The sequence below is a fragment of the Lissotriton helveticus genome, chromosome 3_1 (genome assembly GCF_964261635.1).
Source record: "Lissotriton helveticus chromosome 3_1, aLisHel1.1, whole genome shotgun sequence".
NCBI classification, from domain to species: domain Eukaryota; kingdom Metazoa; phylum Chordata; class Amphibia; order Caudata; family Salamandridae; genus Lissotriton; species Lissotriton helveticus.
This window is the reverse complement of record NC_136061.1, coordinates 1,030,307,631-1,030,331,156: the sequence shown is the minus strand read 5'-3', so window position 1 is coordinate 1,030,331,156 and position 23,526 is coordinate 1,030,307,631. Positions and strand designations below refer to the sequence as shown.

The 23,526-nt window shown below is 42.2% G+C and overlaps 1 protein-coding gene across 1 annotated transcript in view; it reads left to right on the top strand.

Moving 5' to 3' along the window:
• Nucleotides 1-23,526, top strand: part of RAPGEF4 (Rap guanine nucleotide exchange factor 4) — a 980,403-nt gene that overhangs the window by 158,963 nt on the left and 797,914 nt on the right. The window contains exon 3 of the mRNA XM_078681557.1: nt 7,071-7,159. Within this exon, the coding sequence (XP_078537683.1) occupies nt 7,071-7,159 (89 nt within the window). The remainder of the gene's footprint in view (nt 1-7,070; nt 7,160-23,526) is intronic.

Sequence of the window (23,526 nt, the reverse complement as noted above, 5' to 3'; positions counted from 1 at the left end):
TGAACACCCTTCATACTTGCTCCAGACCCTTTGGCCGATTTCCTGTGCAATGCGTTTAACGACACGCTTCAATCCGGTAGTTATCCGTCCATCTGGAAGGAAGGCTGGCCCACCATGCCATTGCAAACCTATTAGCACCTTTGTTTTTTTCTGAAAACAGACCACCTTTGAAAAAACTGAACTTAGTTCCAACACACTTGGAACTTTTCTCCCATTGTGTGAAGAACATGTATGCACTGTTGCTGCCAGGGACTGGCATGGTTACATTGGGTTACTAAAGAGGAAAAAGGGCAGATGGCCGTGGTGTTAGAGATAATACCGTAGATTGGAAAGCCAGCCTAATACCGTTTGTAAATTAAATCTTCCTATCCCCAAGCTCAAATCTAAGTCATTCACTAGCGCATGAAGTGTGATGAATGAATGGCACTACGCAACAGAGTGCATGATTTAAAATTGTTTCTGAAAACACAATAAGTATGAAATTTAAAGTGAATCAACCTAAAAGAAAATAATTCTATTATCAAGTTGCTTGGAGAGATATGTGTATTTTCACTTTTTAGACCAACTACAAAAATGTAGATTGAACATGGCTAAAAGGTAACTAATTTGCTACCTCTTTGCCTAGTGTGTTTTGTACCATAATAAAGGCGTTCAAAAATCCACCTGCCAAAATATCAGAGCCACAATATTGTCTACTAGAATATTGTAAAGTTAAGTATATAGCGAAGTATATGTTTACTATATTTAACTCCACACCAATGTATGTATATTCAGTGAAAAAAACAAAGCTTACAGGGACGTTATAGGTGGGAATTAACATTAAAAAACCTTTGAAATGCACAGAAAAAAACAAAGGTTACAGGGATGTTATAGTTAGGAAATAGAATAAAAAAACCTTTAAAAATTCATTAAAAAAACAAAGGCTACAGAGATTTTGTAGTTAAGGAATAGAATTAAAAAAAAACTTACAAATTCACTGAAAAAACAAAGGTTAAAGGGACGTTATAGTTAGGCTCTCATTTCACTCGTACAAAACCAGAGAAATTCAGCAGTTATAATTAGCTGAGCTGACTATAACATAACATAACATAGCATAGCATTGCACTGCTATGACCTCACATATTACATCACTCATGACATGGCCGTGACATCATTAATGACATCACTCATGACATCTGAAATGATCTCACTGATGACATCTCAAATTACCTTACTGACGACATCACTCATGACATCATCCAGGTATTCGGTGTGTTTTCTAAAAGTTACTGAGTGTTAAACATTTATACTAAGGTAAGTGGCTGCGGGAGTGCCTGTATGGGTGAGTGAGTGGGTGTGTAAGTAGTACATAGAAGAAGGAGTGGGTGTGTGAGAGACTGTATGCATGAGTGAGTGGCTGTGTGAGTTTTTGTATGGGAAAGCCAGTGGGTGTGTCAATGGCTGTAAATGGTGAACGAGAGGGTGCATGAGTAGCTGAATGGGTGACTGAGCAGGTACATAAGTGTCTGTGTGGGGGTGAGTAATAGGGTACATGAATAACTGCATGGGTGCATGAATAGTTGCGTGAGTGGCTCTATAAATGAGTGAGTGGGTGTGTTAGTGACTGTATGGGAGAGTGGTTGTATGGGAGAGTATATGAATTTATGATGTTATTCCGCTGGCTTTTCCCCTGCAGGGAATCACAACGCGGTTGTTACAATGACCACGTTGTGATTCTGCATACCATTACTCCGCAAGTCAGAACAATGACTTGCGGAGGGGGGCGCTGGATGTTGGAATAGTATAATGTATTATTCCAACTCCAGTCTGTGCGGACACTAAGGAAGGTGTTGGATTTTAAATCCAACACCCCTGCCCCCCACCCCCCTCCGCAAGTCGTTGTTCCGACTTGCGGAGTAATGGTATGCGGAAACACAACACAGTCCTTGTACCAAACGCGTTGTGATTTCCTGCGTTGTAAAAGTATCAGGTTAAACGTTGTTTACCGAGTAAATACTTGTCTCATATATACATGTTTTTCTAGTGACGAAGGACTCCGCATACCATGGCTTTTGTGTGTTTGGCGATTCCCCCTATTTGACAATCTGACCTCAGTATGTGTTGCCGACAAACAAATGATTAAATCCAATTTTTGGAAAGCACGTGGCTATGTAGGGAGAAACAGAATTAGAGAAACCTACTATAAAAACCTATGACCACATAAAAATGAGTCTTGGTCCGGAATCCTATCTGTTATTGACACGTGGTCAATGGGAAAGGTCCTTACTATTCAGTTTCAGAACAGGACAGTCAGTCCATGAAATCCGTTCTGCACTTTATTTTCTATTGCAAATTTTATACTATGTAGGTTAAACAATTCTTTTTTTTACACGCATATTTGCACAGTGCAGGGTGGTCTTACGCTACTTTAAAGTTTTCAGGTGATGGGGAGGCATGCTTCAGGATATTGTCTTTCTTGAAGTCAGCAGTTTATTGCAGAAAGACAATGCTTGTATAGTTCCCTATTTTTGCTCTTCCCTGTTTTAAATAGAGTTTTTTAGACATGCATATAATGGATTCCATCATATGGTATATGTACTTTTTTGTGTGACTCTGATACACAATAAAGTTTGATTTCATTGGATATGTATCTCTTTAAAGTACGTTTATGAGGAGTTAAGAATACTGAATCTATACTTACCTTTCCAATATTTTGGCCGGTCAATATTTTTGCCCTCGATTTTAAGACCTGCAGCTCTCTTGCATCGTTTGTACCTAGTCTGGAAAAGAACATTAGTCCCTATTGCACTAACTGAGATGGGCACTGGTGACTGGAAGAAGCACTAAGTTTCTGTTGGAAGGGATCAGCAACTTGTGTATGTTAGTGGGTGTTTAATGTTAAACAATAGTTTAGGTTCCATCTTTAAACATTTGAGACAGGTCACAGGCAGGTCACAGGCAGGTGAACATATACCAATAGGGCAGAGTTGATTCTACTTTGCATCAAACAACATGTTTGATGCTAGTCCTGTCATGTATGCCCCCTTTTTACATACATTGTCCCATCCACTTGACAATAACGGTTCTGAACAGGTGCCCTTTTACTTCGTGGCTTGCTACTGTCTCTTCGACACCAGGCTCTTAGTATTTTATCATAATTCCTGTACCCGACATACATAAACATGTCCTTGGGCACTGCATAATTATTCTGTATAAGGATCCCCACTTTTTTCATCCTTGGCCAACAGACCCGCTGTGAATGATCACATTGTTTTAGTAACATTTAAGATTGTTTTAAAAACATTTATGATTGTTTTCAAAACAAATCGATTCTAGAAGAAACCCTGGAGCGACCACTCTAGTATATAAGACCCTCATTCACCCTGCAAATTAGAGGAGAATTCCTTCCACGCTGACACGGGGTCCTGAATGCTGAATCTTCGGCATGCAGCAGTCTGACGCACCTTGCGGGTGTCATCCTCGGAGCATAGATGAGGTCCTTCATTCTCTACCATCAGGTGAGCGGGTTGGTTCTTCCCTAGGGGATTCTTGGCTATATATATAAATAAATATATATATCCAACCACAAAAGTCGCCTGCTGTAGAAGACGCCACTTCACTGATAAGTATTGCCACAGTTCGTTTATTCAGGAAACAGCAGCCTTTCCGGCAATACAGTGCACAAATAACACAGTCCAACCCGACGCGTTTCGCCGTAGCTTCATCTGGGGCATCGGACTTGAGCATAAAGACAGTCTGATATATATATACACATACATGCTACACCTACATATCGAGTCCAGGTATATTAAGGCAAATTACGTAGGGCGCGCATTATATGATTATGCAAGTGCTACGGTTTCATCTGAACTATATATGTTCATCTTCTTAGCACTGTGGTAGAAATTTATCTACAGTTTACTATATTAGAACTTGCAATTTCTTTCGTATGCTTCTGTCTCCTGATTGTCACAGCAAATATGTTTTACACAAGACTGACGCTGGACCAATAAATACATATTGAAACGTCCTAATCGCCATCCTGTGTATTTCCTGAGAATAAGTTAGCACGAGTGACTGAGCGAAAAGTGCTGTACTGTTTTCCATGATCCCTGAGGAATCAGGGTTGTCATGTTCAGTGGTTACTAGAAACTACAGACACCACTGTAAGATACAGGGGTGGTAGTGGCACTTTAGAGCTATCTCTCTAATGGGTGACGTATCCTGTGGGGTGTCCGGAAACGGTTTGAAGCCCTCAGTTTAATTCATCCTAAACGTGCCGGTCCTGGGTATTCCTAGGAACTACATGACAAACATTGTAGTGTCAAGACAGTAATATAGAATTTTTCTTAGCCAATTAACTGAGACCGACGGTTTACAGTAGTTGTGACCAGGAAATTCACTCTCTGGTGAGGGTTTTCCTGACTAGCGAGGAAGCTAAGGTGAGGCCTTCCGAAACTATGATGTCTCACTTTTCTCTGTGATTTCTGCTGAAGGGGACAAGCAGACTACCTACTTGCAAAATACTCCTCAACCTTACTCAACAGCTGAGCGACGAGAAACTCTAAGGGCCCACTATAAGGTGAGGAAGTACAACTGCCATTAAAGAACTCAATACTATCAAGGCCGTGGGACCTGACAGTTTTCTGGGTGACTTTTACCAAACATTTTCATTGATTGTAGCCAAATATACAAGCATATTTAACGCAGTTGCTGAAGATGGTAGAGTTCCCACGACCAAGGAAGAAGCTAATATATCTCTTATCCCAAGACTAGGTAAAGAACACAGGTTGTTTTGCATCTCCTATCAACACATAGCACTAATAAATGTAGCTGCAAAATTGTTTATCAAGGTCCTGACCTCAAAATTAGATAATATTTTACCTGATATTATTTATCCCGATAAATCAGGTTTTATCAAGAGGCAACACACCAGTGACAATGCACAGCAGTGCATTCACCTTATCAAGAAGGTCAAGATAAAATGCCATTCTCTCAGTATTCGTTTCCTTGGGCACAAAGAAGGCCTTCAGATGGGATAGCGCTTGCTTGGCAACTTCATTATTTCTTGGCCACCATACCAGCTTTCTCAAATGCCAAGGAAGGGGTCCCATCACCCCAATATCTTGTACGTTCAATGGAGGAGCATCATTAGGTTTCCTTAGCAAGTGAGATTACGTTATTGCCCCTTGAGGAGTCAAGTGAAAGTGTTGGGTGCTGCTTCTGTTACGTCACATTGGGTGGACCAGGTAAAAATTCACCATACTTGGTGTTGGGCAGAGGACTCTGACTACTTTTACACTCAATCCAGTGAGGGTTACAAATTATGCAGCAGTACCATTCCGAGTTTTGCAGCTTCGACTTGATGAAACATGGTATTACTGTGTTATCCTCATTCGGAGTTGTGTAACTCTGAATAAGGTAATACTAATGCACTGTGTGGTATCTGTATTTACGGGTGCGTGTTATCGCCAAAAATAATGCACAACTCATAATGAGACCCTGAGAGAAAGTCACCTCATAGTTCCAGTAAAATTGGCTCAGATATCATAGTTTGAGGCTATGTGGCTATCTCTTTGCCTCAGAAATCCTCATTGCAATTCGTGTTCGGAATTTACTGAATATTTTCATGTTAAATCGATTCATTTAACATGTAAAACTGTAAACATGGGACCTAGGGACTTTATGCATGGCCATAACGTTACCAGATAGCATGGATTAGAAGAAATGAGCCTTCCACATTTATTGGAGTGAGGCTTCCAGACTTGTTGCATTGCAGTAGTGCTGACTATTGTAGGAAATTCAACTACCTACCAGAATCCAGAGTACAGGCTGCTGGTGTTTTCCTGGTTGACTAACAGGGTTGGACTGACCTAAAGGACAATTAGACAGTGCCCAATGGGCTGGGCTGGCAGATCAGTGTGTGGGCCAGTTGTTTAGCAGTTGTGGACCGGTTTTATTTACTGTTGATTTCCCTGACGTTAGCACTTTTTTTTAGCTATCTGGTTGCTAATGGGGGCCACTTTTTTTGATGCCCAGTACTATTTATTGTCCAAGTCCGACCCTGTTGACTAACGATCTTCTTGTAGTATTCTGTCAACAAACTAATCCGGGCATCCCGGGATTTTTAAGATCTCTTTTGAAAGAGCACGAGGTTAAGAGGATGTCATATTGTTTAATATGCACAGAAACCCAGATGTTACATCTATATTTCTACTTGCTAATCACTGGTGTGATCCATAACAGCGTCGGTCAATTTGGAGAGTTAGAGAGTGGTTTTGTTATTCATTCATTTCTGGAAATGCATTTGTGTTTCCAAAGACATTGGGGCACTGAAAATTACTTTACACCCTTGAACAAATTACTTATTTCCTGATTTTGCTGAAAAATTGCTACAAACGATAGTACAATATTGAAACATTGGCAAATCTGTGCACACTAAGTATCCACGCGGCACATTGTTCTCTTACTTTGAGAAAAATGTACCAAAGTGACATTTCAAGAAAATGTTGGCAATTGTGGGAAACGTTAATGATGTGTTTTGAGTTCAGTCGTGGTACTTGGACTCCGCATATTTCTGCATTAGTGGGTTGATAGCTCTTGTAGGCTATGAGGTTTTACAAGCAGGTACTGTCCTGCTAAGATGTACTTCTCTACAAACACTAAGCTGCTTTGTGAACTATTACCTTCTCCCAGTGCCTTTGGGGCCACCTTTATTGTGTGTTTAGAAGCAGACCCCCTCTTTGGGAGTACGTTTTTAAAAAACTGAAATGGCAGCTAGTCTGCCATAGGCTAAATGACATGCTAACTCTGTATACCGATTTGAGAATTTCAGATTTGAGAAATAAAGTCACATCTTTGGTCAATGATTCACTTTTATACCATATATATTTGACCATCCTTTTTGCACAGCTAGTTTTCCTTTATTTTTCTCTAAGTGTTGTTTGTCCATTGAGGATCGGCTAGTCAACCCCTAATATTCTTTAAAGTGAATTCTTTTGCCATTGATTGACAGCATTGATGCATAGAATATACTCAAGAGGTATCAAGACAGAACTCAATATTTATTTTTATGTATTTCACATTTACAGTATACCGCCAGGGTGACCTTGGGACAAACTGGTATGCAGTTCTTGCAGGATCTTTGGATGTCAAGGTGACCGAAACCAACAGCCACCAGGTACAGTTGCTTACTACAGTGTGAGCGGGAACTTTCATCTGCTTTTAGGTGTATTTATTTGTTTTTCTGCGCATGCCAAAGGTAGAACTGATCAATCATATATGTTTTTGTATTCCTTCTTATCTTTATCGTCCATATTTGATAGATCTTTAGTGTTGGGCATTCTTTTAATGTGTAAATGAATTTTAACGGCAATCCACTAGATTCAACAATGTGAAGTATAGTGCTATATATGAAATAAAATATCCCCAGTTGTCTACTGTCAGTTTGCTCAGGTTCAGGCCATGAGCATCATTACATTAGGGTGAATTTAATGATAGGTGGACCATTCAGGACAATCATAAGATTAGTAGGGCATGCCAATGACACGCCTGTGGTTATATGATGTTTTACTTCATTCATGTTAACCAGTTCCTTCTCAGATGTCAATTCTGCCCTCATTGGTACTGCATACCAGAACTGCGCCCACAAATAAGTAGTACTACTTTAGACCCAAAAAGCTCCTCAAATAAGAGCTTCAGAGATGGTTTTCCTATTGTACATCTCCTGTCACACCAGAATTAGGCTGCACAGAGGTGTATTTATTTTCAGGAAGAGTTCGACATTGTATCAGTGTTGGTATACCCTGGAGGGAGGAACATACAAACACTTTGAGAGAGACATCATCTTTCCTAGTGTTGCTTTTCACATTTCTGAGATCGTTGCCCTCAACCAGAATCCTGTTATTGTTTCCAAAATTCTCGTGGAGATTTACAATAAAGAAGCTAGTTGTTAGCGTGGTTCATCTGTCTTGTCCAGATATTTCAATATTACCCTGAACTAATGAAAGGGATGACTAGAAATGTGGTAGCATCCTTGTATGCAGAATTCTCTCAAGGCAGCTAGCAATAAGCCTTTTTCTGTCAATTGAAGGTACATATTATGATGTGGTCTCCCAAGCATTCTTTATATTGGTTCGCTATGCATGTTATTTCTTTCATTAGGTTTTTCCTTCTCACTAATAAATCCCAGCATCCTACTACTTCAATCATCTTCTTTGTGCAACCTATTTACATAATCCTGAGAAAAAAAATCTCCTCTACTCAGCTTTGGTCTCTGATAAAAGTAGCCTAATCTCTGGATTTATTTGGAGCCTTTTCTGCAGACGTTTAATGCTTTCCTGCAGTTGTGTAATCCAGTCAGTAGATATTTCAAATGTACCACAAGTCACACCTAAGTGAGTCACTCTCATAACCAATTTCAATTCCTTCCATTTTAGCCAAGTACTAACAAAGTTACCCTTCTTTTCACTAAAGAAGTTTTCAATATTTTAGCTCACCTTTGAATTAAATGCTGCATCCAGAAGGAATTTGGTACCTAAATCTCCAGGCCAGAAGTATGGGATTAGTACTGTTCCTATAGAGGATGGACAGCAATGAGTAGTGTTTGCAAACTGGGGTCACCAGGTAGTCAGATCCTCTAAAAACAATACCCTGATTATTAACCTGTAATCTTTATTACACCTAGTACTACTTTCACTGATTCCAGTTATTACTTTTGAGGTGGATCCCAAAACAGGAAAAAACACAGCAAGTATGTTTAAAAAAATCCCGCCTATTCCTTCCCAAAAGCCATAATAAGGGCTGGTTCCTAGCATCCTCCTAGAATTCCATGCAAAACATCAAGGCCAATAATGATTTGGGGAGTGCAGGTTGTTATTACTGGTGCAAGTGGGACGAAAAGTAAAGTAATCCGGGCATAACCTCTACATCCCTTATCCCATATACCAGTCATTACACATGAGGAATACCAGAACACAGCACTTGTTGTAGTACCCAAATTATTTAGTTACATACTATTTATGGCAAAATTGAATTTAGTACTCCCGTACCAAACCTCCTATTGCCAGAGTCCCGCCAATTCAATCTGTAATGAGTAACAAAAGTGTTCACAGATGACCATGTTGCTGCGCAGCAAATTTCTTAGATCAGTGCTCATGGATATCAGTTTGTGATGCTGCATGATTTCTTACAGATCTCCCCTTAATTCCGTACAGAAGAGGGGTGTCCACCAACGAGTATGCCAGTGTATTTGTCAATCTTACCCATCTGATGAGAGTCAAATTAGATTCTTTGTTACTCCCTTTTGCTGTGCCAAAGATAACAAGTAAACTGTCAGAATTCAGAAAATCGATTGCTCTTTGCAAATAAGCAATAACCACTCTTTAAACATCCAGAAAATGACACAAACTTTCATTCTAATTTTGGTGAATATGGAAGGAAAACAGGAAGAAAACAGCATTTACTTGCATTAGATTTTGATGCCACCTTAGGGATAAACTCAATATCTGTTCTTAAGGCCACTACATCATAACGATTTGCAAGAAAAGGAGGACTACAGAGTAAATCACTCAATTTTCCAACTCTTCAAGCAGTTAAAAAATGACTTTACTTGTAATAATTTGAGATAAAAACATCTATATTCATTCAAGAGGATGATAATTCTATGACTTTTAGAAGCAAAACCAAATCCCATTCTGGTGCCAAGAGGCAAGCAATAGGTCAAGCCAATCAAATTTTTTAGGTAACCTATTCACCATATCCTTGCCTTCTTTCAGGTTTTCTCATGGATCCTTGAAAGCTATTGCTGCTGCCCATAGAGCCCTTAAGGTTGTGGTACCTACATTACCTTCTAAACCATCCTACCAAATTTCTAAAATTGATGGAAAATGACAATGGACTTGCAGAATTATCTCTACATCGCTTTTTAAGAGATCCACATTATCAAAAACAGGACTTTACAGTGGTATGCTTCCTAGAGTTTTGAATACCTTGCAATACTGATAAACCTGTGTTTCCTAGCCCTCTTCTTTCAACTTCCAAACTGAAAATGAGTAAGACCACAAGAATGATTTTTTCAAATTTTTGCAAAACAGGGCTCCAATGATTTTACAGATGATTCACTAACGGATAAATGTACAGGTCTGCCCAGGAGACTGTGAAAATACAAGCTGGTATTTGGCCCTGCACCTTTAACCAGAATCTTGCTGCTGCTTTCTTCCTTGTGCTGAGCTCCCCCACCAAATTCCTCAGTCTCATTGCTCTGTCCCTTGCAAGGAACACCTTTTGAAGGTCTGCCCTGAATAGTGCCTCAAGAAATGCTCGATTCTGCACAGGAACTAGTTGGAATTTATTTCTGCTGTGCATGAATCCATGCTTTTCCAGACATAACTCCATCATATTCTAACCTCCCAGGGTGTCCTGGATTGAAGGAGCTTTCAGAAGCCAATCGCCTAGGGATGGGTATACTATCAGACCTCAAAGGCGTAATGATGCAACCAGAGGTTCTTCTACCTTTGTAAACACCTTGGGTGCCTTCTTCAACCAGAAAGGTAGGACTTAAAATTGATATTGTCTCACAATCAACAGGATCCAAGTATCTGAGGTAGATTCCTCATGCTTGATGTAAATGACCTACGTGGCCTCCAATAGGATACTCGTCTTCTTTCACGGGATAGTCAGGACTTCTGCTTCCTAGGTTATCCACGCCTCTGTCTTTGCAGGCCTTTCCTTGAGTAGTACCTGCCTTTAAATCGCTTTGATTCCTACAAGGTTTGCTGCCTTCTAGAGGTCTGAAGATAAGACTTCTTTCTGACAGATGCTCCCTTGTTGCCGTTTAAAAGTGGAAGAATGCTTTTTTTGTTTAAAAATGTTATGCAGCTTTTCAACTAGCTTTATACCACAAATATATGTTAACTAAGAAAGGCATTTTTAAGGTGACTGCTTTTCCAGCAGAATCTGTTTGCCCTTCTTTATTTTTCCTTACTGATATTGTTGCTCCACTGGCAAACTCCAAAGTTCTAACCACATCAACAGATACGTTGATGAGAAACCCAATTTTTTCTCCATTATTTCTAGATGCTATGAACTCTGTTCTGCTGTCAATGGCTTAATGCAATTCTTTAATATCAAATATCAAGGATTGCTCTATAGCCACTATAAATTCCAGCTCTCATTGTCTGGATCATTCCCATAAGCATTCTTTTAGGAGTATCTGAGCATTTTATTAGTTAATTTCTTCAATATGGATTCCTCAGCCGCAGAGGTTCACCCCACCAAGCTATTGACAATTTAGTCTGCATGCATCACATCCTGTAGTTCCTCATCCATCTTTTCTTAAGGGTACAACTTTGACATGAATCTCAGCTTAGAGACTTTTTCTGGATCTTTCAGCTCTCTTTGCACACATTTAACTCCCACTGCTGAGTCTTTTTAAACTAACATAGCAAGATTTCTGCAGAAGTGCTAGGCTTCTTTTGCATTGCAAAACCCCTATTGGCTTTTATTTGAGCTGAATTTCTGTCAGCAAGTTATTCTTGATATATTCCCTACCGGTCAAGGGAGAACATTAATTTTCCCCTGCACTGCTACTGGAAGTACCAGACTCAGTTATTCCATATTGCCTCTTTTTATGTTTAGACTGGTCTTTTGAAAGCTAGGAGAAGGTCTTCATCACAATTTTCATTATTCTCTCCTCTTCACTGGTTTTTGTTTTTGACTTCTTTCTTAAGGTAGAGGGAGACTTCGAGCTAGACGGGGACCGTATATGTGCCTCGTAGACTTGTGATTCCCCATGCAGCCCAAACACAGTCAGTCAGCCAAGCAACACACTCTTTTTCAAACAAATATTTAAAAACACTGCTTTAGCTGGAGATATAAAACATCGTTTTCCTGCTAAGCCTGCAAAATGAAAACGTGTATGTGTGGATCACTCAATACTCCACCACGCATGTGAGAAGGCAGACTCATTTACTGCTGTGTTTGCACTGTCTTCCATTAGCAATGCTAATGCGTCTCAAATCTCTCAATCTCAGATCTCTTGTCAAGGAAACAACCCAAGTAAGCAAACATATGTATATGTTAATGTTATTGCCAAAGCCAAGCAGTGGAGTTATATCTAAATAACTTGTGGTCTTACCACAATGCAAGACTTACCTCAAATATGTTAACGCCTGTGTCACCTCTCTGAGGCTCCTGCTATGTAGTAAGATATTTTCCCTGATTCTCCAAACCTTACATGGGAAGCCCTAAGCGCTTCTTTCTTTCTTTTACAAAAATCTAAGGCGCCTGATTATGAGTTTGGCGGTCGGATGGACTGCCAAATTCATGGTGGCGGTGAGGCAACCAGCGCACCGGCGGTCTGTCTGCCGTATTATGATTTTGGTGGTCAGACGACCATAGGATCGCTGCTATCGCCAGTAATCCGTGCTCCATGGAGGTCTTACTGCGGTCTGAGGCCACAATATGCTGGCGGTGCCGCTGCTCAACCGCCAAGCATATTGTGAGTTTCTCCACTGCCCTCCTTTTTATAGCAGTGAGCCGCATTATGCCTTGTTGGATGGGATTGCATGCAGGGGAGGACATTGTTCCCCCGTGCCTTTCTGCACCCCCAGTTTCTGCACAGCATGGACTTTACTTTCTTTGCTGTGCTGGAACCTGCTGTGGTGGTCCCACAGCACTGCCTTTCTAAGGCTCTCCTCTGATGCCTTTAAGAGGCAACTTGTAATCTGGCAGGCAGGCTGTGGTGGAGCTTGGATGCTCCGCTCCCACACCACCAAATTCATAATCAAGCCCTAACTCTAGGCCCAGCAAGGACTTGAAACACATTATTCTTTGCAAAACATCCGTTGTCCTTGTACCTGTCTACATAAGAGTCAGGAAACAAATCCAGGATATTGAGAACCAATTATTTAGTATGGCTTGTGGGAAGCGATGGACCTGACTAGTGTTTTGGCATACCTCTTGTAGTTTTTTCTATTTTGTGAGGTGGGATCCACCTCTCAAATTATTCGGTAAGAGTTCAAGAAACGTAGAGGAAATAGGTTTTTTCTTCACCTATAACCCATATATCATTTAGTGTTTTCTTGAACGTGTGTATGGATAATTTCAGATTCATGTGTTTCACTTGGCCAGATGTCTACAACATAGAAGTCCTGTAATGCTGTAATTCTTCACATAATGAAATGAAAGCTACTGACCATGGTCTATTTAGGGGTGGCCAATGTATTTTGACAGTCATCTCGCATTTAACACTCCCTCCATATCATCAGATCTGACCTGTTTTTGCTACAAAAATGCAACGACAAGGCCTTGAACCCCCCCCCCCCCCGCCCCTTCTCCGGGCCCTACCAAAAACATAGAATTAGAATTACAATCTTGCATTGATAGGAGGCACAGAATTACTTCATTGTTAGGACTCGCATTTGGAGAAAAAAGTGACAATGATATACTAAGTGTAAGTAAATTAAAATTTTACACACACACAGGATCATCCCAGTTGATTAAATTAACTTCTGATAAAGGTTGCAACGTTATCCTGCAGTGGAACTCATGAAAAATGTATGCCTCTGTGTTTATGCCTCTGGGTTCAACCGACGGGGACATTTGCTAAATGCTAAATTTACTGAAACTGTGGAAAGTATGGTTAAAAACCAGTACAGTCTAGGACACTCTGTTACTCTATGCAAAGCCTTTTGCTGTCCAGGCAGGTGCTTATCATCATTAACAGTTATGACGAAACAAAAACACGTCATCGGTTTCTCTATCACTATTTTTTACTGGTTCGGTGCAGCATGCACACACCGTGTGTGAGAGCCTACAAAGCCCGTATCATGACGGCTTACTCAGGGAGGAGCCGACCATCCGTGTTCATGTGCCAGCAGCATGTAAAGTGAATTCATTTAATCTGTTCTGTATATTTCTGTGAGTTAGTGCTTTATTTTCAGATAGTAAAGCTTAGAACTAGAAAGAGAACACTTGCGCACTATTTCCTAGCGGTACTAAAAAGGACACACAAATTCCCCCAAATAACGCATTAAATACATTTATTTACACATAAAAACAGGCGCTCGTCCCCGGTTGAGGCTGAAAAGCACACAAAGTTTGAAACAGAAAGAGAAAGGTGTAAAAGATTAGATTGAATTTACAAAGGTCACTGCAGGAAGGATCTTTTCTGTCACTATATTAACCTAATGACACGAGTCTCAAAATGAGCGCTATTTCCACATATTTACCTCCACTTTCAGTGTACCACAGATACAGCACTAACTATATTATTCATATGCAGCCTGGCTGACTGAAACACCTTTATTTAAAAATCCAGTTGACATACTGGATAGATGATAACTATCCATTTTTAGGTCGAGCCTAGATGTGCAAGCAATGCGAAGCATTGCTTGCTGTCTGCTCGACAACTATTGCTGTCCATTTCTGGGAAAGTAGACACGAGTCGGACGCGTGCTTTTCCAGTCTCAGTTTTGTCCGTGTGAGCGCGCTTCTGAGACGCGCTTGCGCAGACGAACACATAGCCCTGCTTTCGCTTGGCTCGCATGCACTAACGGCGCACACACACACACACAGCCAGCCCCCACACCCCTGCACACACACACACAGGCGCGCGCACACATACACACGCTGCCGCCCCCCCACCCCCCTGCACACACACACGCACACACACACACATACAGACACGCACACACGCAGACACGCACACATACACACGCCGCCGCCCCCTACCCCCCCCTGCATGCACACACAGACACACACCCCCGCCCCATGCACCGGGAGATCTGCGATACCCCCGAATCGGTACTTACTGGTTAGGCGCCGGAGCAGTCAGCGGAATCTCCACCTCTTCCTCCTCGCTTTCCGGCCCGTCTAGAGAGTCAGGTTCCTCTGCAGCTCCGGAGGCTCCGGGTGGAGGAGGCAGTGGTGGGAATGCGGGCCCGGCTTCAGGGGAAGGACGAAGGACCGATAGGATCATCTCCCGCTGGGGAAGAAGGTGGCGAGAGTGGCTGCAAAACTGGCAGCCTACCCCAGACCGGGGGCGCATCCCAGCCAGCCTCCGCCAACATCGCAGGGAGCGGCGGTTGCAGGCCCCCAGCGTAGGAAACAGGCCCGTGGTGCACACACTGGGCGGGGGCACTACCAGGAGCAGAGTCTTCCAAACGGAAGAGGAAAAGGGCACGAGACCCACGACGCGCGACACGGTACAGGGAGGCAGTGCGCGCCAGGCCTCTGTGGCTGCCTAGAACGTGTGCGAGCGCTCCCCAGCCTGTCACGAGCACGCCTCCTTCTGGCTACCAGCTGTGCGTGCACTTTCCCAGCCGCCGTGGTCACAGCGGGCCGCCTCTCCTCTCAGCTGGATTCGCTGCCGGGGGCGGGGTGGGGGGCGGTTCATAGGTTCTATCTGCCTTCCCCGTTGAAAAAGAGGGCTCTTCCCATTCTTTTCATGTCCGGACTTGAAGAGCGGGAGTGCTAAGACTGTTTCCATTGCAAGGTATCGGTAGGTGCCCTAAGTTCTGACCCTGCCGACGTCCAGCGCGCAATGGACCCTTAGTATCGTGACAATTGCATCACGCTTTGCTTCCCGTCTTAGGGTTCTTCCCTGTCAGTCGAATTCCACAAATCGGGCCGTGGCACGCCCGACAATGTCCCTTTTTGTAGCGCCTCTTGCCAGCTCCCCTCGTGACCTCATGGAGGGATGAGCATCGCGGTCTTTACTGACCCGAAAACGAGTATTACGTTTTCAAAGCCACTTAAAATAGGTATTTTACAGCTTTATGACTAGCTGGAATCCCTCCTTTCATTGAAACCTCTTTATCAACGCGATTGGCTGATGGTGAAGTCTGGTACGCAACAACTGGTTCAAATATGTTCTCTCAATGTTTCAAGCTTTATTACAAATGTCACCAAAAAAATGTTAATATTTCACTTCTGTTCTTGGATTTTCGTCACAATAAAATACAATGAACATAATCTTCCCAAAAGTAATTTACAAAAATGTAAGCTAGTGCCATTATAAATTTCTATCACTTTTATTTAAGTATTAATTTTTTTTTTTAAAAAGCCATTGTTATTTGTAATATCAATACGTCTAAGTCATGTAAATACAACACATATTGCATTACAAATGCTAAAGATGTCACATTTGCGAAAGTTAAAACTATTGGCATTATAAATGACAAAGCTATTAATTTCGCTATTTTCAAAACCAACACAGAAATAAAAAATTTGTCATTTACAATACCAATAGCTCAAACTTTCCTAATGCGAGACCTATTGCATTGCAAATGCTTGTTAGTTATGTATGTCATTTCTTAACTGCATGTGTTACCTGCTTACTTCAGTTTCACTTTGTTTAATTTCTGAAAAGCATATATTACATACGTTGCTGCACGCCTACTGTCCTAGAATATTTCAAAGACATTTTAGGTATTTATATAAAATTTACCACAAAGAACGGTAAAATTATCTAGGAAGCAAGCTACTGATATTTCATATTTTTTATCTGATGAGCTCATAAAAAAAGTACTGGTATTTATCTACCTGAAGTAATGCTTCGGGAAACATAAAAATAAAGATATTAGCATTACAAAAGGGGTGTTATTTCAATAGATATATGTAGTACTCGTGGCAAGAAAAAGGCACAACTTCAAGTAGATAGAGGTACAGCTTGTAGTTTATTCTCCAGAGAAGATCCCATCCACGGCCCAGCAGCGTCCTGTACAAACTGTCAGTATTTCATCCCAATAAATTCTAAATCCTTTGTTGACATAGCAATGTTCCAGTGTTTGCATTCCACTAATTCAGCAGCACTAGGCCACCAGGAGAAGAACCAGATACCACACACCCCCTTCCTACACATACAGCTAACTACGGTGAACATAAGTAATAGAGAAGTTCATCTGAAAGGGAAAAAACTAACTATACAAAGCAAAACAGAAATTGTAATACTTTGTTTACACGAGGAGTTATGATCCGTGTTACAGAAAGTCTTTCAGCTATGAAGGCCTCTTCGCTTCCCTCAGAGACCTCCTGGAGTCTTTCTGAGAAGGAGAACTCTCCTTACATTTTACACATTCAATACTTGCATCTCCACAGACCACAATCCTCCCAAGGTTCCATAATTTATGGTCCTGCGTCTTTACTGCATTATCAAACACCTTGGTGACACGGATGAGTTCAGAGAACTTGGGACCACCACCACTCCACCCAGGATGTTTGATCATCACCATGTCCCCAACTAACAACAGTTTTTGTTACAGCTTTCCTGCAATCAAAATGTATTTTTTCTTTTGTGCACCTTCTTGGCTTCCCTCACACACCTAGAAACTGCAGGCACCTCAGGTGCACCATCACCTAAACCTTCTCTCAAGTTTTTCATTCATGCTGCTTCCACAGCCGTAATGGGAGACCTACTCCTAAAGAAGTTCAAGCTCATAGTGCTGTGAGGGGCCATCCTGTATAACTCCACCATTCCTCTACCAGCGACATACTTTCAGACAGCACCGCATCATTCTGCAATTCCTGGCACCTGTGCTCCTCAGGAATACCTGCACTTTCAACCACACAAACAAATTCAGTCTCTTCCGCCTCTGACTCAGGCTCAGGATCACTGCCACATCATGATCGCTAGAGACCAGTCATCATAAAGTGTCAGCAACACCATTCTCAACACCTGGTATGTATCTCATAACAAAGCTGTACTCCTGCAAAGCATTAACCCACTTGGTTTTCCTCCCTGACACCAAGTCAATCCCTTTACTGGTGAATGTTTCGACCCGAGGTTTGTGGTCTGTTCTCACCTCAAACTTGACACCCCACAGAAACCTCTTTAATTTTTTTAACTGCCCAAAACATGGCAAGGGCTTCTTGTTTGATGACAGAATACAGAGACTCTGCATCGCTCAAACTACGAAACATGATGGTATTCATGACTTCGCTCCCCTCCTGCTACAGAACTGCTCCTAGGCCCTTAACACTAGCACCTGTGGTGACAATAGATGCCTTGTGTGGATCAAAGCTTTTAAGCTTAGGAGCAATTCTGAGTTTTTCCTGCAAGGCGACAAACTCTTGTTCACATGGCTCTTCCCACACAGAACTAACACCCTTCCTCAACAATAACCCCATGTTCATGTTCAGCTCAGCGAACATTTCCACAAACTTGTTCTAGTATTCCACCATTCCCAGGAACTTCATCAGCTCCTCCCTAGAAGAAGGAGACTTCTTTATGGAAATGGTGTCAACCAACTCAACCTTGGGCATGATGCCATCCACTGTGATGGTGTGGCCAAGGTAATTGATCGTAGTGATAGCGAAACAACACTTTTCAGCCTTAATTGTTAAATTGAACTCCTCAAGTTTCCTCAAAACCATTGTTCCCCTAGACCATGATGTTGTCTTGGTACACACACACACACACACCCTCAATACCTTTTAAAACCTTTTCCATGGCCTGCAGGAAAACTGAGGCCGCAGATATGAGACTGAAAGGCATCCGAACATACCTAAAGGGCCCAAAATGAGTGATGAATGCTGTGTACTCCCTAGAGGATTCTTTCAGAGCTACCTGATGATATGCAGATTTGAGGTTGACCGTACTAAATATTCTGGCCCCACCTATCATCAGCAGCAATTCTGGAATATTAGGAAGAGGGTACCTGTCAACGATGACGCACTTATTCAAATTTCTCAGGTTCACACATAGGCTTAAACTGCCATTTGTCGTACGCGCTGCAACAACTGGAGCAAGCCACTCAGTGTCCTGAACTTCTTCAATTATACCCCCTTTATTAGCTTTTCAATTTCAGTTTGCATCTCGCCCTACGAGTAATGGGAACATTTCTCACTTTGCAACATACCGGCTGAGCACCAGAGGTGAGGCGTATCTCATGCTGTAAGTATTTCAAACATCCTAATTTGTCTCTGAAAATGTTGGGAAACTCCTTTCTTATCTGCCCCTCAACATACTGGCAAGGGGGGTTGGCATCAAGAACCTCACCCACTATTTCCTTCAACAAAATAGAGGGATTACCACTCGGATCCAGCATGACACCTAGTTCAGCTTGGTGGATCCAGCTTACAATGCTGTCACCCTTTTCTGAAATGTATACCTCTCCTGAGGTGTACCGTCCCTTATAGTCTATGAGACCGGTAAAGTAACTCTTCAATCTTATGGGTTCATCCCCATACGCATACGGATTAATGTCAGGTTTTGACAAACAGTACTGTTTTCAATTTGTACTCGAAGAATTTCCTAGAAATGATCATGATTCTAGCCCCAGAATCAAACAACACCTTGGTGGTTTCACCTTCAATCAATATGATGTCAATAGGGTAGTTGGTGTTATTATTATCAGTAGTGCCAGATACCTGTAGGAGAATTTGGCCCATTGAAAATCTTCATTGATGTGTTCATCCTCAACTTCCACAGATTTGACATTAGAAGTTCGCAACTTTGCTTTACAGACCCTAGCAAAGAGACCCTTTTTCTTACATTTGGAACAAAACACTTTCAGCACTGGACACGCATTGTCATTCGCCAAGTGGTCAGTCCTCTCACACACACCTGCGTACCATCGACTTGCCTCTCGACATATTCCCTTCAACTTTGACGGGAGCTCTTTTGGAATTTTCCCTGACCACCTGATCAGATTGCTCCTTATCCTTTTTAGATCGTGACAACACATTTAACTGAGTGCTCTACCCTTTTTGCCACCTGAATGACCTCATCCAGTGATGGCTCATCCCTCATCCACAACTCTTCTCTCACTCTTTTCGTATCACAGCCTAACATGAACTGATCTCTTATTCGTTCATCCACAAGTTCTGCAAGTTTGCAAGACGAAGCAAGCTTCCTCAATTGGGTAACATAATCTTCAACCGACTCACTTTTCTTTTGCATCTTTTTGGCAAAATGGTATCTCTCAAGTATTGTGCTGACCTCCGGGAGAAAAAGCTTATCTAATTTCTTTAGGCAAATATCAAATTAATTCATGCCATCAGCTTCTGAATCGCAAAGGTCTGGAAGGTAGTCTTACATTTCCTGTCCTTCCGACCCAAACAGTGAAGAAGAAATTACCTTCTTTCTGCACTCAAGGACACCCACATACTCTAGCATACCTCTCAACAAAATTTTCCACTTTTGCCACTTAATAGGTGGATGCCCTGGGGTCATAAGGAAGAAAGGTGGTGCAGTAACATTTTGCATTGCATGATGTTTTAAAGGCTGAGTACAGAAGTATAAGCAAAATGGAAAAATTAGAAAGCCTCTAATATAACAAGAGATTGTCACTGACGGAGATCACCGTAGAATTAAGCAGGAGTACTCGTGTCACTGACCTGAAGGGCAGAAGACCAGATGTGTGTGTATCACCATGTGACACACTGTGGATGCTCTGGATGAAGACATTGATGTGTGGATAATAGAAGAGTAAGTCACCTCAATGATTTGTATTGGCCTGCGTATCGCCGTGAACTAGGAACAGTACCAGATTGAAGGAACCTGGTTCACAATACTCAAAGTCGTGCGCATCGTCGTTGAACTGGAGCATGGTTGGCAACACTGAAAGTCATGGTTGGCAACTCTGAAAAGCCCAGCTGGAATACAATACGCGTAGACCTGCGTATCGTTGTTGGGTAATTGCGTGAGAGAAAAGAAGACCAGCTGGTTGAGGACACGCAAGGACGTGCGTATTGTTGGTAAATCCTGCGAGGAGATAGCAGCCATGAGGAGACACTGCAGGGATGCGCACCAGCCTTCAAGAAGACACAGCTGATGTCACAAAGAACCCCAAAGAGCCACAGCCAAGGATGAGCCAGGAAGATTGTATCAAGCAAGAGTTTCTTTCTCTCGTGGAGTCCGGTGTGAGGGAGCACAGGAGCAGAGTCGACGAACATGCCAAGCCTCGAGACAGCTTGTGAGGGATGAAGAAGAATGTCAAAGGAGCGAAGACAGCCGGTGGGTAGAGTTGGATGCACGTGCCGATGGATGGTATGGGGAGCGAGAGAGAGCCGGTGGTGAGAGTTGAGGGCACGCGCTGAAGCCGGTGCACACCCCAATAGTAATCAGCTCAACCGACTCCAAACACCCCAGTAATACCCAGCCCAAGCAGTGAAGCAGCCGAAGGAGACACCAAAAATATGACGAGTGACAGACTATAAATAATGGTTAGCCCAAACCGTGAAACATGCACTGATGAATGTCCAGAGCAAGAAGTGGTATCCGAAAAGGGCTAAAACGCGCTGGTAGGACAGTCAACAGAGGGGGGCCCAGTGCGTAAAATCAAAAGGGTAACCATGCTCTGAAGCGAGGGATGCCTGGTACTAACATTAGATCATCCCTTGAGGTAGGGTTGAAAGGTAGTCCTCAGCGGAGCGGTTTGTTGGGATCTTCTAGAGATTAGGAGCTGCCGATTACGCTAGTGTAGTAATCATTGCAGGAAACAGGCAAAACTTCAAGTAGATAGAGGTGCAGCTTGTAGTTTATTATCCAGAGAAGATTCCATCCACAGCCCAGCAGCGTCCTGTACAAACTGTCAGTATTTCATCCCAATACATTCTAAACCCCTTGTTGACATAGCAAGGTTCCAGTGTCTGCATTCCACTAAGTCAGCAGCACTAGGCCACGAGGCTCAGAACAAGATACCACAATATGTTTTATATATATATATATTTTTAAATAAGTGAAAAGGGATTTAAGCAATCTGTTTGTCGTGTAATGTAACCCTGGCCTGCCTAGGCTGATTTCGATTAAACTGCAATTCTAATTTATTTTCTTGGTTCTATTTATAATTTTTTAGTTGAAAACCGGTTAAATTTTTAAATTTATATATGTATGCCTACTTTGTCAATTTTATATGTTCATTGCAAATTTGTTCATTATATATTCCATATCAAATAACATACTTTGTGTTTTTAACTACTACACTTCAAAGATATATTTTATTTTGTGTAATGTCTTCTTTGATTGAAGAATGAGCAACTCTTCGTGGGAACACTGAAAACTTCTCTGGGGAAAACACGTCGGAAAGTTGTGTTCTAAGATAGGAAAATCATCCAAAATAATGTCTTTTTTTCCAAAAAGACTAGTGCCTTGAAGTCTTTGGTGCATGTGTACATTCTTGGTTAAGTGCAGGTAAATCTTCTGGTTCAAAAAGTTCAAGTTCCGCATCTGTTTGCTCCATTGAGTTTTGGGTGAATTTCTGAAAATAAGATAAATGAAAATGTAGATTGTGAACAGAAAAGCTCATAAAGAGAAAGGCCACCCCGAATGCAGCCTGTAGTAAAATAGCATTCCAATTTTTTGTCAGCAATAATCTCGCCCTTTGGAGATACCTTCACGTCTCCAAAGGTACCAGTGTCTTTTTTTCTAGGAAGTAAACTAATTGCAGTACTTAGTTATGACCTACACCATGCTGGCCAGGTAGACTCCTTAGGTGGCAACAAATAATAAGCGATAAAGAATTATGTTGTCACTGTAAACAGTCGATGATAAAGCCAGTCGGCCTCTGCTCTGAAATGTTATGCTATTTGCTTTGCAATTGCTTTTTTCTAACTGCATGTGCACATTCGGCAAGACACGTGTACACATGGCTTGCAATCTTGGAATCGATTTTCTATTAATTAAAACCCATTCCAAGATGGCCGCTGATGAGCATGTGTGTGTTGTAATGCATATATGTCCACGTCCACAGTGCGGTGTCCCCCAGGGTTCCTCTCTCTCTCCCTTACTCTTCAACCTTTATATTGCTCCGCTTATCTTTTCTCTACAGCACCTGGAGGTCTCGGTATTTAATTATGCCGATGACCTCCAGCTCATCTTTAATCTCTCTTCTACACCTGACTCTATCTCTAATTTCCAATCTACTCTATCTTTTATCAGGGACTGGATGAACCTCAACCACCTGAAACTCAATCCCGATAAAACGGAACTTGTGGTGACGGGTGGTTGCTCCAGTCCCTGGAATTCACTTTTCTGGCCCCCCTCTTTTGGTTCCTCTCCTACGCCTGTTTCCTCGGTCAAGACTCTTGGTATTAAGCTCAATAATCAACTCACTATGCACTCCCAGATTGGTTCCGTGGTATCTTCTTGCTTTCTTACTCTCCGCACCATTCGTTCTATCTCCCGCTTTTTCTCCTTTCCTGCACTCAAGCTAATTATGTCCGCACTGGTCCTGTCCCGCCTGGACTACGGGAACATTCTGTATAATGGCATCCCTCAGTACAGCCTCCGTAAATTGCAATTAGTGCAAAACCAGGCTGCTCGTCTCGCCTTTGGTCTCCCTAAATTCCATCACTCCTCCCCCCTCCTGAAAACTCTTCACTGGCTCCCAGTGCGAGAACGCGCCTTGTTTAAACTTGGCTGTATGGTGTTCCAGGCCAGGACTGGCCTGGCCCCCCTGTTTATATCATCGGCCATCAAGGTTTACGTCCCGGGCAGAGCCCTCCGTTCCTCGGCCCAACTTCTCCTAGCGGTGCCCCGCTACCGGAGAAAGAAACAGGGTGGCTCTAAATTTTCCACTCTCGCCCCCTTGTTTTGGAACTCTC